Source organism: Taeniopygia guttata, chromosome 2 (genome assembly GCF_048771995.1).
Source record: "Taeniopygia guttata chromosome 2, bTaeGut7.mat, whole genome shotgun sequence".
Lineage (NCBI taxonomy): Eukaryota > Metazoa > Chordata > Aves > Passeriformes > Estrildidae > Taeniopygia > Taeniopygia guttata.
Window position 1 is genome coordinate 47765324 of NC_133026.1, and position 13148 is coordinate 47778471.

The window sequence follows — 13148 nt, forward strand, 5'->3', positions numbered from 1 at the left end:
GCATCCATATCTATTCCAGCATATTGGAATGGTCAATCTAATGACAGCAACTTGGAAGAATGGTGACAATTCTCTGGAGAAAATAATTTGTACATTTTTTCCTCTGACAAAACAAAAAAAAAGTTTGATTCTAACCGTTGTAAAATAATATGTGATGTTGCTTGGGAGTCTAGGTAACTGTTACAAAAGTTCCATTTAACAAATGCCACTTGTTACTTGTGAACATTTGACTATGTTCACAATAAAATTTCTTGAAGTGATATATTATGACTTGAGTATTTGTTATTTCAACATCACATTGATGTGACTGTCACTCATTCTTTAATGGTTAACCATATATATATTTATTGGGATACTTTAAATTGGGATCAATGAGTAATAAAAACTTAAGAACTCTTGCTGTACAGTACATAAAACTATCTTAAAAGTTTTCCAATATTTCTGATCATGCTTAAGTCAGCATTTTCAAACCTGACACCTGCAAGTGAAATTCTGTCTCCTTTGATTTCCTTTTCAGTTTTTCCACTTCACTGAACATGATTAAGGTTTAACCTATAGGCTGTACTTAAGCACCTAAGTTTGTAGTCTGTTTTTTCAGACATGTCAAACACATAATTCCTACTAAAGTCAATATATCCTATATATGCTCAGCATTCCTGGCACCTGGAATGAATTTTAGATCTAATTCTGCAGGTGTTCCATGTCAACAAAGTACTGCACCTGCCTAGAATTACCAGTAGTGCTACGCTCAAGTCCAGCCCTTTGTATATTTTAACCAGTTGCTCAAAGCTCAACAACGACCATTTAGATTGGTTTCCCCCCTCCCCAAATTCTTCTAAAAGCTATTATTCCATCTTCTTGTAACACCTATCTATCTTAAACCTTGTAACTTGGCTTCTATGTCCCAAATTTGCATTTCCAAATTACCATGCTGCTACCAGAATCACTCCAGCATATTTTGCTGTGAATTTCACACATGTAAATTTCATTGGAATTCTTGTCATGGCAAAGATCAACATACTAACATGACCTATTGTTATTCCTTATGATAATCTACACAGGACTTCTGTTTTTATTTTTTTTTCCTCTCTGACATAGAACTTCTCTATTATAAAAATCCTCATTTTACCAGAATTGACAAGTTTAGTTCTTAGCCTTCCTGCAGGAAATCTGGAAGGTCTTTCAGGAATCTATTATGAGCTCTTCTGATCTTAATGTTGGTGATCTTCTTGCGTGTTATGTGAAATTGAAATCAGAATATATTATCTATGCTGCCTCGCTGAAGTACACCTTGGAAGGAATAGCACAAATGCCATCTTGGAGTTATATTGATTAGATTTGTATCACCTTTGCTGTTCTAATGCCTCATACAGAAAATGTTGTCAGTAAAGATACCCCAGAAATAAAATAATCTGCTCTTCTGTCACCCTTAAATGCATAAATATTACTTTCTGATATGAAAAACTGCAGATAGCCAGTTGCTTTGAGAAGCTCATTAATAGGGACAAAGACGATGTATGTATGTATTTATTTAATCTCAGACAAAGGTTAGAAATATGGTATCAAATAATAAAAAGTTACCCAAATGATTACTGAGCCACTTGAAGCCCTATTCTCTCCTTAATACTGTACAGTAGCTGTCAGTTATCTTTAGAATAAACCTTCTATTCCAGTTTTCGTAGCAAAGCTATATTACAGCAAATGTGTTACTTTTAAGAATTCTACAGATCTGTTCACTTTAATCAATCCTTTCAAAAAAATACAGATTTTTCAATTAGATGTTTAAATATATTTGAAATTAGAACAACAGAAGCCAGCCTGAAGTACAATAAAAAAATTAAATGTATGCTTTGAATGCATTTTTACTACACAAACCCACAAGATCAAATGCTATCACTCTAAGCATATTTTTGGCACTCACATAAAAATAATCACATAATGCATACCCAGATGCTTAATGGTAAACTATGCTTTTGAACACTCTGAACAAGGGCTGTGATTCCAAACAGCAGATAGGCTCAGCTCCAGTAGCTGCAGTCATTGCTGCCTGAGATATCTGCCAGAGGTTACCATCCTTCATCCTGATCCTCAGCTGCCTGGTCTAGTGAGCTCTCAGCTAATTCACAGACTAACTCACAGGCTAACTCACCAACTACTACACCACCTGAGGAGAGAGAGAAACTCCATGTAACTCTCCAACATCTGGCAGGGAAGCAGACCAGGCAACTGGTACAAGGAGTCAAAACCTCTGGCAGCCAAGGCTAGTTCTATCTAGATGGGAAATCAGAGCCCAAAGACAAAGCTCAGTCAGCTGGAATATGCCTACCTCCTATTAGTGCAAACCTATGCTCTATGGCTTGCAGTGACATGAAAGGATGAGCAAATCTTGTAACAGTAAAGTGCAGCAAAGAGGTCTATGTAGAAACTGACATGATTTTTTTAAGTCGATGAGTTCCAGGTTAATAAAACATGCTGACCAAGCCAGATTGTGACCCTTGTTGTGCAGGCAAAGTCCTTCCTTTTGCGAATTTCACACTCATGCTTTTTTGGGATTGATTTCTTTCTGGCCGTTTCTTATTTTAATGGCCTTTTTGGGGCCACCGATCAGTGGGTTGGTGTTCTTGGTTTGCGGTTTCAGGGCTCCACTCTGACCACTGCGTCCCGAATTGTGGTTCTTACTGCGAGCAGTTCGCCGCTTTTGTTCCTGCAGTCTCTGTTCCCACCTCTGCAGAAATGCAGAAGACAAAGAGGATGAGTTAGGGAAGGACATAATCATCAATAATTACATCCTAATCAAAGCTATCCTGAACCACTGATGCTAGTGCTACCTTTAACAGTCTCATGCTCTATATTGCAAGGCCACTGATGTCAGCACGTAATGGCTATTTGCAGGGAGCGTGTTCTAGGCTAGAGGGGATTTCCACAATGCCAGCTGATGGAAATGACAATTGCCCATCTCATGTGCATGCTGCATGTGAGTACCTTTTCATAAATATAGAGGAGCTGGCATCATGCCAAAAAGTCAGGACTACTACATTTGAGCTCCTTTGCAAGGCCCTTCTTGGCTGTCTTGCTGGACTTGCTATTTGACTTTTCCTCAGAAAAGTCTACAGGAATCAAACTATCCTTTCACAATATATATTTAACCACACAGCTACAAGGGTAGCTGGTATTTACTTTCCACTTCTGCTTTTCTCTGGGGTGGAAAGGACTGGGCATGAACAAGCTTATGTTATGGACAGACAATAGCAATGATCACAGTGAAATCACAGTGTTGAGAGTTGCAATGGCATGGTTTGAATAATGCACCTGCAGCTTTATCCAGCAGCATCTCCAAAAAAGTTTGAAAAGCAACAAGCCTACCAAAGATAACAGCTGTCAGATTTTCCAATAGTTCAGTAGTTACAAAATATGTTTTTACAGTAATTTTAACTGGTCAGCTCTCCAAAACATGGAGGGATCCATAAAACAGCAACGGAGACTGCAGACTTTCACCTCCAGGAACAGAAATACCCATTTTAAGGAAAACAAGGCAGGCAATACAACCCAGAAAAGATCTCACCTCTCCCCTCTATTATCTTTCCCTTCTGAAATTCCTAAAGGCAGTGGATTTACCCAGTGATCAGAGCAAGAGAAATGTTCTCCAGCTTGCCTATTCAGTATCTCTGCACTGACTTTGTTGCAGCTCAGACTCTTGTCCTGGCTAGAGAAAAGACCAGCAATGTTGTGGTCATGTTAACAACTGTCTTCTGTGGTTGACAGACAGCTCAAAACATCCATTGTAGGTGGTAACTCAAGACAAAATTTGGATGCAAGTCTTCAGAGATGAATGATGGGCATTAAAATGAAGCCACTGTGATACCTAGCTCCATACTGGCTTTGTGTGGTCAGAGTTATTTTATGCATCTTTATAAAACCAAAACTATCAGAAGATATTTAGTTGTGTCCCACTCAAACATGTTTAAATGAGGATTTAGTTTCTGAAATATGAGAGGAAATTACATATGCTTTGAAGGGCTTTTTTTTTTGGCAGTCATGCATCTATTTGACAATCTGAAAACTAATGCCTAAACATGATTCAAGACACAATTAGAAATGACAAAACAGTGTGAGGAGGTGACTAAAACACACTGTCGCCAGTAACAGGCTATTAAGTTGACAGCTAAAGGATTTCAGGAATCCAAGTCATATGTCAGTATTCCTCGAAATCCCACATGGCATCCCCTGCAATTGACGTGCATTTATTTTTTATAGATATAAAGCATGTTTTCCACACATAGATTTTAGATGAGTAAGTGAAGAGGGTACGAGAAAAGCATTGAATGCAATTTCCTGCAAGAAGTTGGTCTGTAATCTAAAAGATTCTCCTTATGGATTCCTACATCGCTTTTCCTCCTCTCTATCAATTGCCAATCAACTCATAATTAAAACATACATGTATGTCCTTAATGCTCTGAAAGCCTTTCTGAATTCCAAAAATAACTTTCTTCCATGTCTAAAACTGGGAGGAAGAATCAGACCTCCTCTCAATACATCCTTTCTTTCCATTAAAAAGAGGTGTTTACAAATAGAGAGTGATATCAAGTGCTATCCTGAAGCCCCAAAAAGCAGGAACATCTGATGTGCCTGCCACCCATGTCTCTATACTAAAGACTTTCCTTCCAGTGTTTCCTCAATCCAGAGAAACAACATCCAGTACTTTGGGTGGGTCTTAGTAGGGAGTACCTGGTGAGAAGTGTGCATCTCCAGCCTGTAATCTTTAATGCAGCAAAAAACATTAATCCAGTGCAGAGGATTTTAACTTCCTTTCTTATCTAATGTGGGCTATGTACTCGTCTGCATATCATTTTCACTTTCATATCATCACTCCTTGCAGTAGCAGGGATATGAAAGAAATTCCTAGAGACATTATTGTAAGAAACCAGAGTTCACACAAAGATCATCCCACAAGGTAAAATTAAAAAGAAATAAAATTTTAGAGATCCTAAAACTCAAGATTAAAGTATTCAAATTTTCACTTATACTTGGGTAACTATGAGGGCTGAAAATGTTCAAGTGAAAATAATGATAAAGATATCCAAAAGTCATCGAAGTTAATCAATACTGAAGTAAAACAAAAGTGTTTAACTTTTTATCAAGAACCTCAGCCTTCTTTTCTTTGGTTGCATTTACCTTAAATCTTCTGTTTAGTTGGTCCTTCCATTTTTCAACTAGACATCCATCAAGAAGCATCAACCTGAAAATTAAGAAATACACACAAATTATAGATATTTCTGATTTTAATTCCTGAGATGCCATTCCAAATGATTTGACACAGACTGGGGTTGAAATGCACCCACAGGTACTGGTACTGACAGGTTTTATGGATGGGATGATGGGATACCATATGTTTCTCTGTGTGTTTGTATGAAGAGTAGATTAAACTGATGCATTTTACTTCTGACTTTAAAAAATAAGCTGTCTCAAATGCACCAGCTAGTACAGCTTAGCTGAAAACAATAATATAAGTACATGATCACTTACAATTGTATCAATTTCTACCTATAAATACATGAGGATGGCAGTATGTGTTTCCTAATCTAACCCATTAATGAGTCCTTTTAGATGAAGTTGGAAGAGGTACCGTTAGTGATACTTGCCATACTTGCCTACCAGTGAATTCTGGCTAGTTCCTGCATGAAAACATTGAGTCTAGATGTTATGAAATGAACAAAACAAAAAATCTGACTGTCAAATATATATGCCTTAAACAGCTCCTAAAGCAGCTTATTCTAAAGCAGTCTGATGCCACACCTTCCATGTCCCAACCTAGAGACAACTTTTTGGGTTGTTTATTTTTTGGTGTTTGGTTGGTTGAGATACTAGGCCATAACATGCCCTAATATAAATGCCACTAAAATTCTGGGGGGCTGTATTTAGACACCAGTGTTGGCTGGAAACATCAAGATGTTATAAATACACTGTTCTGGCTGGTGAAGGTTAAACAGTGTAGCAGGGCCTGACCTCCAGTTTCTATGAGTAGCATCACTGCTCTTAGCAGCTCAAACACAGTACAAAATGCTGTCTCTCATAATCATTAGCCACTGTGCATGCAGTTTGACCAAACATAAAAGGCCTAATGTGAGTACAAACCTTGGAGAATCAGGACCAGTATGTTGTACATTTTTTTTCAGAAGAGAAATTAGACAGCTAATGTACAGGATTGATGCCAAGGCCATACTGCCATGGATGAAACCACAACATGGGGTACATCTGGCACAGCTTTGGTTCAGGTCAAATTATCCAGTGAGGCTCTAACCCTGACAACAGGCAATAGGTATTTTGCTATTGACTGCCGAGGAGGTACAGCTTCCACCCATTCTGCCTCTGTCATTTTAAAAACTGCTGTAACTCAAAACCTTTGTTTTCCTGCCACTGAGTTCAACAGGAAGCACATATAATAGTTTATGTTTCTTTTTCAAATCCACTTTAGTACACTATATGAAATTAAAAACCTCAATGACCTTTAAAAACCATCACAAGACATTTAGTGAATCACGTGTTTTTTCCATAATAATGGAGATGCCGATTGTGATCTTTGACTTATGAAATCTCCCTTTCCTAACAGTCTCCAGAGGATCCTCTGCAGCCCAGAGCTCCTCCATCACCATTCTGGTCATTGCCCTTTTACATGAGTCAGAGCTTGTATCCCTAAAATGACTAACACAAATAGACGGCTCTACACTAATATTTGTAAAATACTTCCAGACCTGGAAGGACAAAGAGCTGGGTAGTAATAAAATACTGAGTCTGCTAGCTTACCAAAAAACAAGCTAAAGCAATAAGATATCAGATGGCAGATTTTAGAAACACCTATAAAATGCTCCCAAAATATCCACATAAAGCTCATTAAAAACATGGGCATGGCCCATCACATCCCACATGTGGATTTCTGTGGTCCTTACAAGTGTTTGTGGCCAATTAACAGCAACATCACAGTATGCAAAACCAGCCTGCACATTTTACAGACAGCCTTGCCTCCAAACCACAACACACAGACCTACACAGAACCTAAAGCACCACAACCTGCTCTGCTGGCATCTACTGGTGCGCTTGGGGTGCTAATGTGGATGGGATGTCCCATTCTGCCTCAAGGAACCAGGGAGAAAAGGGAGCTGTGATTCATCACTCCTTCTCCTCCACGCCAGCATGCTGGATTTCCTTCTATGCTTGGGGCTAGGCTAACTGCCAGATGAAAGGTCTGGTAAAGTTAGTTTTGTTTTGTTTTTAATTTTAATCATATAGCAGGACTGGCAAGCTGCTCTAAGAGTATTTACTTTTCATCTGCCATCCGGGAGCTGGAGCTCCAATGGCTGCAGCTTTGGCTGGTCCCGCTATGGTTGCGGGATCAGAAACATCTCATTGATGGCACTGGTCCAAAGTATGGACAGGCCAGAAGAGAAGGCCTGGCTCTGACTCCAGCAGCTCTGCTGACAGAGGATGTGTATCATCTCCTGCCCACTCCCCTGGTCAGGCAGAACGATGCCTTCCATGTGATCCTGCTAACACAGATCATCATCTACAGCCACCACTGGACTTGCTGCACAAAAAGCAACATCCCTATGGAAAGTGGTCCTGGAAAAACACTCCCAAGCTGGAGGCGACTGAACTGCTGCGTGGTGCTTTATGACTACGCTGTCAGCACCTAATGCCACCAGATTTTATGCTCTTTGTGTGAGTCAAATTTTGTAAACACATCATGGCAAAGAGCTGAGGCTGATGAAGTGGACAATATCAGCTGTGAAAGTAATGGAAACATGTACATGCATGTATTTGTTTGCCTAAGAAAAACTATCAGCAAAACAAGCCTGTATTGGGGAAGATTTACTGGTCCTCCTTCCCATCTATCACAGACAGCTCTAACACTTTTCTGCAACACATCATGGCTCACCTTGAGCGCCACTCATAGCACATGATGAGAACATCCTGCTTTGGTTGAAGAGGCGGGCACTGGCAGGAGGAATTTGTAAGAAGAGGCACTTGGGACAGAGGAATTGGTGTTGAAGACTTGAGTATGTCTTTGACTTCAACCACAGTCGTTATCTCATTGCAGTTCCCTCTTTCTACGCTTTTTACTTTGGCGTGAATGACTGCAAATAGAAAAATAGAGGAGTGAGAACAGTAAACAGTCTTGGAAATTTAAATGCATCTCAAAATTAAATAAAATATATTGAATTGGAAGCTGTTGTTTTGGTTGTGAAACTAGAACTACTTCTGCCTGTGTGGGCATGAACAGTGGCTTAGAATAATAGAGGCCTGATCTCAATTTGGCTTTCAGTAGGACTGTTGACAACTGTAAAATTAAACATGTGCTTAAATCTTTGCCAGATCAGGCCAACCAATCTCGCCTGGAATCACACACACAAACAGCTCCTTCAACTCAGACTTGAAGAATCCTTTGCATAAATCTAACCCATTCTCCAGCCACATTTGACTATTTCCAATTAAGGAATGAATAATTTACCTCACAGACAGTTGTTATGAATGCAGTCTTTTCAATAATAAAATCACTTCCTGTAGATTGTAACCAGGAAATATAGTCTTTTCTTAAATATAAGAAAAAAGGGAAGGCTAGAAACAATAGTCAAAAAAACTAAGAGGCTTAGGATTTCCATTATTTACTTGAGCTACACTTTTTTTCATCTTTTGCCTTTGGATTCTCTACCAATAGTGAGATCCTCATATAAACAATACACTGAGAAAGGTTCTTCTGACTCTGAATACACAATCATTTGTATTTTTACCTTTCATTGAGGAAAACTGCCTACACAGATGCAAGAAGGTGAAACACTATAGATTGCTCTGAAATGATCCCTGGGCTAACTTTGTACTGACAAACTCTGACATCACCTACCACTCCAGCATTTTATCCATTCTCTCTTGTGAGAAATACCAGATCTAATAAATAAGGTATGATTTTTACATAAAGGATTTTGTCTCTAGGATACATTAAAATAGAAAGGGTTCTACTGTCCAAAAATTCTTCAGTGAAAGAGGCATGAGAAGTCTATAGACCACAGGGTGATCAGCCTGCTCCTGCCAGCCTCTGGGTCAAAAGCCTCCACATGAACCTCAAAACATTTGGAGTAAACTTCACACAGAGAAAACAGGAGACCAGCACTGTTAATACAGTCTGGGGTTTACCAGACTACGCCTCGCTACCTTTATCAGGACATGTATCAGACACAAAACATGTGAGGAATTTCACTTTTGGAGACTCACAATCTGTTTTCAAGTCTGATTGGTACAATTGAAAGTACAATTTGGCTGTATGTCTTATTTTAAAGGTTTTCAGAAAAAAAATTGATTTAATTTAAACTCATTAAATCTCGTCCCTCAATTCCTTTACCATATAAATGGGTCTATTTATATCACAGGGTGCTGAATAAAAATTTACATATCAAAAACAAAATCTTGATTTCACAAATTCAATGGAATTAAATTTTGGACCTCAACACACCAGTTTTATTCAAAGAACACTCCCACCGAAACCACTGGAATCAGAATTTATATGGCTAACACCTGTCTTTAATTTTGGAACAGTCATTTGATATCACTACTTTTCAAATGTTTCAGGCAACTGTGGAAGCTTATTGTTCCACCTAAACATATCTCTATGTTGTACTGACACAGATCAAAGAATTATATTAAAAGAGTAAGTTGTGTAAATGCACCAAAACGCTATAATGAACAAAAAGTTGTACAATTACCTAATCTAGAGGTTCAGCTTGATTGTTCCCACCAAACATGCTAACAAAGAAGCAAATAGCTACAAACTGACTTTCATTTGATATCAAACAAATAGGAACTGAACTATGTTATGAACCTACTGCAGAAGAACTAGATAAATGACTGGGAAAAAACCTACCATCTGAGAAAATACCCACAAAGTGCAAAATGAAGCTATACTGCATATAAAATTCAGTCAGTAGAGGCTTTGTATTGACACTAAGTTTAATCTGGCATTTATCTAATCTTAATTAGAGTTCTTCCTGACTCACACCATCAGAAAATTGAGGCAGGGGGAAGCCAAGGGGAAAGAGGGGTGAATACTTATTTTTACTGCAAATATGTCAGCCAACATATAATAAAACTATCAGCTATCTCTGTGGCTGGATGGTGCAAATTGTCACTGAATTCAGTTATTCTCTGACAATTCTGCACCAGACAGAATTGTCTGGCTAATAAGTATATACAAATTTCTAAAAACATTTTACTTTGCTGCAGCTGGTTTACATTTACAAGTTTTATTTGGGTAGCAAACCCCTGTTTATTCTACCTGCCGGATGAAAACAGGAGCTGGCCAAGTCATCACACTCACAACAGGCTTAACTGCCTTTAGTAGAGTGACCTTCGCAGCAGCAACTACCCTTTCTGCAGGGTGCACACTACTGACATTTTACTGCTTTTGTCAGAAACACACCATCATCTGTGCAATTACTACTACTGCCTGTACATGGTGTGTGCTACAGCTGGATTTTGGAAGAGGACAGCTAGGTATTCCCCAGCAAGCACCCACTTGGAAAGGCTGTGTTGAAGGCAGTCTTCTCATGTCACACTTGCTGGATGGAGCCTGGTGTGGGCTCAGCACCCACACAGAGCTGCCTAACTTGCAGGGACACGAGGAGGATGTGGGGCAGGCAAAGTGAAGCATTTCCCCCATGAACTTACTGTAGCTGTAGTTCTTGGCCAAGTAGGTTGACAGCGTAGGCTTTGTCTTTTTGCACCTGCACCGCTCTTCAAAGGAAGAGAAGGGAGAAAGGTTGAGGGGTGTCAGAGGGACCCTGTCTCCCAGGAGGTGGAGGCGGGGGATCGTCCTAGGCTCACCCTGGCCACGGCTCCTGCAGTCAGGCTCCAGGGGTCTGTCCGGCACCATAAAGCCCTGTGTGAAGTCCGTCCACTTCACATCTGCAAACAGAAGCGCTTCAGGGAGTGAAAACTGTCGGCAGAGGCTCCAGGACTGGAGCGTGGGGGTCCCGCAGCCCCCCCGTCCCACCCTGGGGCGTCCCGCGGCGGTGGAGGGAGTCCTCCCTCCCACCTCTCGCTGCCCCCAGGGTTCTCACCCTCCGGCACGTCGGTGACGATGGCCTCTGGGGAGATGCAGACGCCGCGGTCGTAGACGGGGAGGTCGTCGCAAGCCAGGCTCTCGGGCCAGCTGTGGTTGTAGCGGCGCATGATGGGCTCGCAGCCGTCGCGGGCGCGCTGGCAGACGGAGCGGCACGGCTTGATGGGGTCGTAGAGGAACTCCAGGGTGCAGATGGGGGCGTACATGGCGCAGAGGAAGAAGGGCAAGACCGGGCTGCAGCCGGTGGCCACCAGCTCCTCGTACTGTTCGATTGCGAGGACGGCGTTTTCCTGGGTGCTGTGGTGGAGGTGGTTGGGCATGCGGGTGATATTCCAGGGCATGGAGCGGCACATGGGGATGCGCACCGCCTCGCACGGCGCGCCCTGCGCCCGCGGGCTCACCCGCAGCCACAGGGACACCGCCACCAAGGCGCGCAGCATCCTCTTCTTCCTCCTTGTCCTCCTCGTCCGCCGCCGCCCGCCGCCGCCCCGCGGGTCCCGGCGGCCGAAGGGCGCGGAGCGGCGCTGCCTCCCGGAGCCCTGCCGCAGTCAAGTCGCGGGAGCCGCCGCGCCGACAGCCATGGACATCCCAGGACCGCATTTATACCAGTGGCACGAGTGACGTGGGGCCGATCGCGCTCCTTTGGCAGCCCCGCTCCTCCGGGGGGTGGGGGGTGTGCGTGTATGTGTGCGTTTTGCTGTGCAGGCACGGTGACATCACCTCCACCCCGTTTAATCCCTCGGCGACATCACTGCGTCTCTCGGCCGCCGCTCCAGCTCCGTTTCAGTTTTCATCTGTGTCATAAATTCCTTCAGGTGGAAGGGGGGCGAGGAGGGGAAGGAAACTCAAACCACAGGGTTCTGCGGCGGGGCTCTGCGCTCCGGCGCGGGGAGAGGGAAGGCGACGGTAGGAACCGCGACTTCTTCCCGCGGGGCTGAACTTTATACGCCGCGTTTTCTCCAGGGAGAAGAAACTTTTTTGCGGGCTTGAGGGAGCTCCGGCGGCTGTTCCCGTCGCCTCCAGGGGGTTGCAAAATTCCTTCCATGAGCGTGGAGGGAAAAATTCCCTCGGCATGGACGGGGAAAAGCGTGAAGTGGTAGGGCGGCCAGACGGGGTGGTGGCCCGGTTTGCTCGGGGTAGGGGAAGCGGCGGCGGCCGGGCCGAGACGGGAGCGGGCGGCGGGGCCGGGGCAGCGCGGAGCCGGTGCGGGGCTGCCGTGCGGGCAGTCCGCCTGTCGCCCCGCTCCCCCCGCCGCTGTCCCCCACCAATCGCATCTGCACATGAGCGGAAGAAGGGGTTTCAGAGTTTTCTCAAGCTGTTTTTTATTTTTCCTTGCTTTGGCACTCCACGGCCACGCAACCCTGGTGCAGAGGAGTGGCGTGCCCAGGCGGGGGCAGAGGGCTCTCTTCACAGCCCACCTCTGTTCCCCCTTGCACGGAAAGACCTCCAGGCCCGTTCTTCACTGTGGGAAATGCCGTTCCCCAGTCTTTGAGAGACCCGCTGAGATAAGAAGATTAACTCAATGCCAAGTTATCCCAGTGACCTGAGAGAGCCGCAGCGTGGCTCAGAGGTACCTGCCCCGGCCAGGTATCGTGGTGTTCCCTGCAGATGCAGCAGAGCTGCAGAAACGGAGTATCTGGGGCATGGGCCTCCCCTTCCCTTAGTGGGTGAGAAAAGCAGGCAGGAAAGAACAGGTGATACACCTAAGAGGGCAGTGGGAAATGAAGGAATGCATGTGGTGAAGGAATGCTTGGTGACACTGTCCGTAAGGAGGCACTGAAATGCCTCCCTCGAGGGCAACAATAAAGCCGTTTGTCCCAGCAGGTCACTCCAGTTCGCGTATCCCGTCCCTCCCCGAGCTCACCCAGAATACCCAGGGCTTGGAGCTCGCCGCTGCCCCTGTGGGCACGGCCGGGGCGCGCAGACCCTCCCGTCTGCGGGGAGGGAGGCGTGAGAGGGCGAGGGTCCCGGCGGCCTGTGGCCGCGCCGCCCCGTGCCCCGGCGGCGTTCCGGGCGCTGTGGCGGCCGCGCCTCTGGCCGCCGA

The 13148-nt window shown here is 43.9% G+C and overlaps 1 protein-coding gene across 1 annotated transcript; it reads right to left on the reverse strand.

Moving 5' to 3' along the window:
* Nucleotides 1–1516: 1516 nt before the first annotated feature.
* On the reverse strand, nucleotides 1517–11666 carry SFRP4 (secreted frizzled related protein 4). The gene is made up of 6 exons (XM_030265201.4): nucleotides 11103–11666; nucleotides 10867–10947; nucleotides 10711–10776; nucleotides 7931–8129; nucleotides 5173–5236; nucleotides 1517–2725 (listed from the first exon to the last, which is right to left on the reverse strand). Exons 1-6 carry the CDS (start codon nucleotides 11542–11544, stop codon nucleotides 2537–2539), a joined length of 1041 nt encoding a protein of 346 aa, XP_030121061.1. The 5' UTR covers nucleotides 11545–11666; the 3' UTR covers nucleotides 1517–2536.
* Nucleotides 11667–13148: the final 1482 nt, after the last annotated feature.

Coding starts and splice junctions, on each gene's coding strand:
- SFRP4 (XM_030265201.4), bottom strand. CDS start 11,544: ATGCTGCGCGCCTTGGTGGCGGTGTCCCTGTGGCTGCGGGTGAGCCCG. Junction 10,777..10,866: donor CTGCAGGAGCCGTGGCCAGG/GTGAGCCTAGGA, acceptor CTTCCTTTGAAG/AGCGGTGCAGGTGCAAAAAG. Junction 2,726..5,172: donor AACTAAACAGAAGATTTAAG/GTAAATGCAACC, acceptor GCATTTCTGCAG/AGGTGGGAACAGAGACTGCA.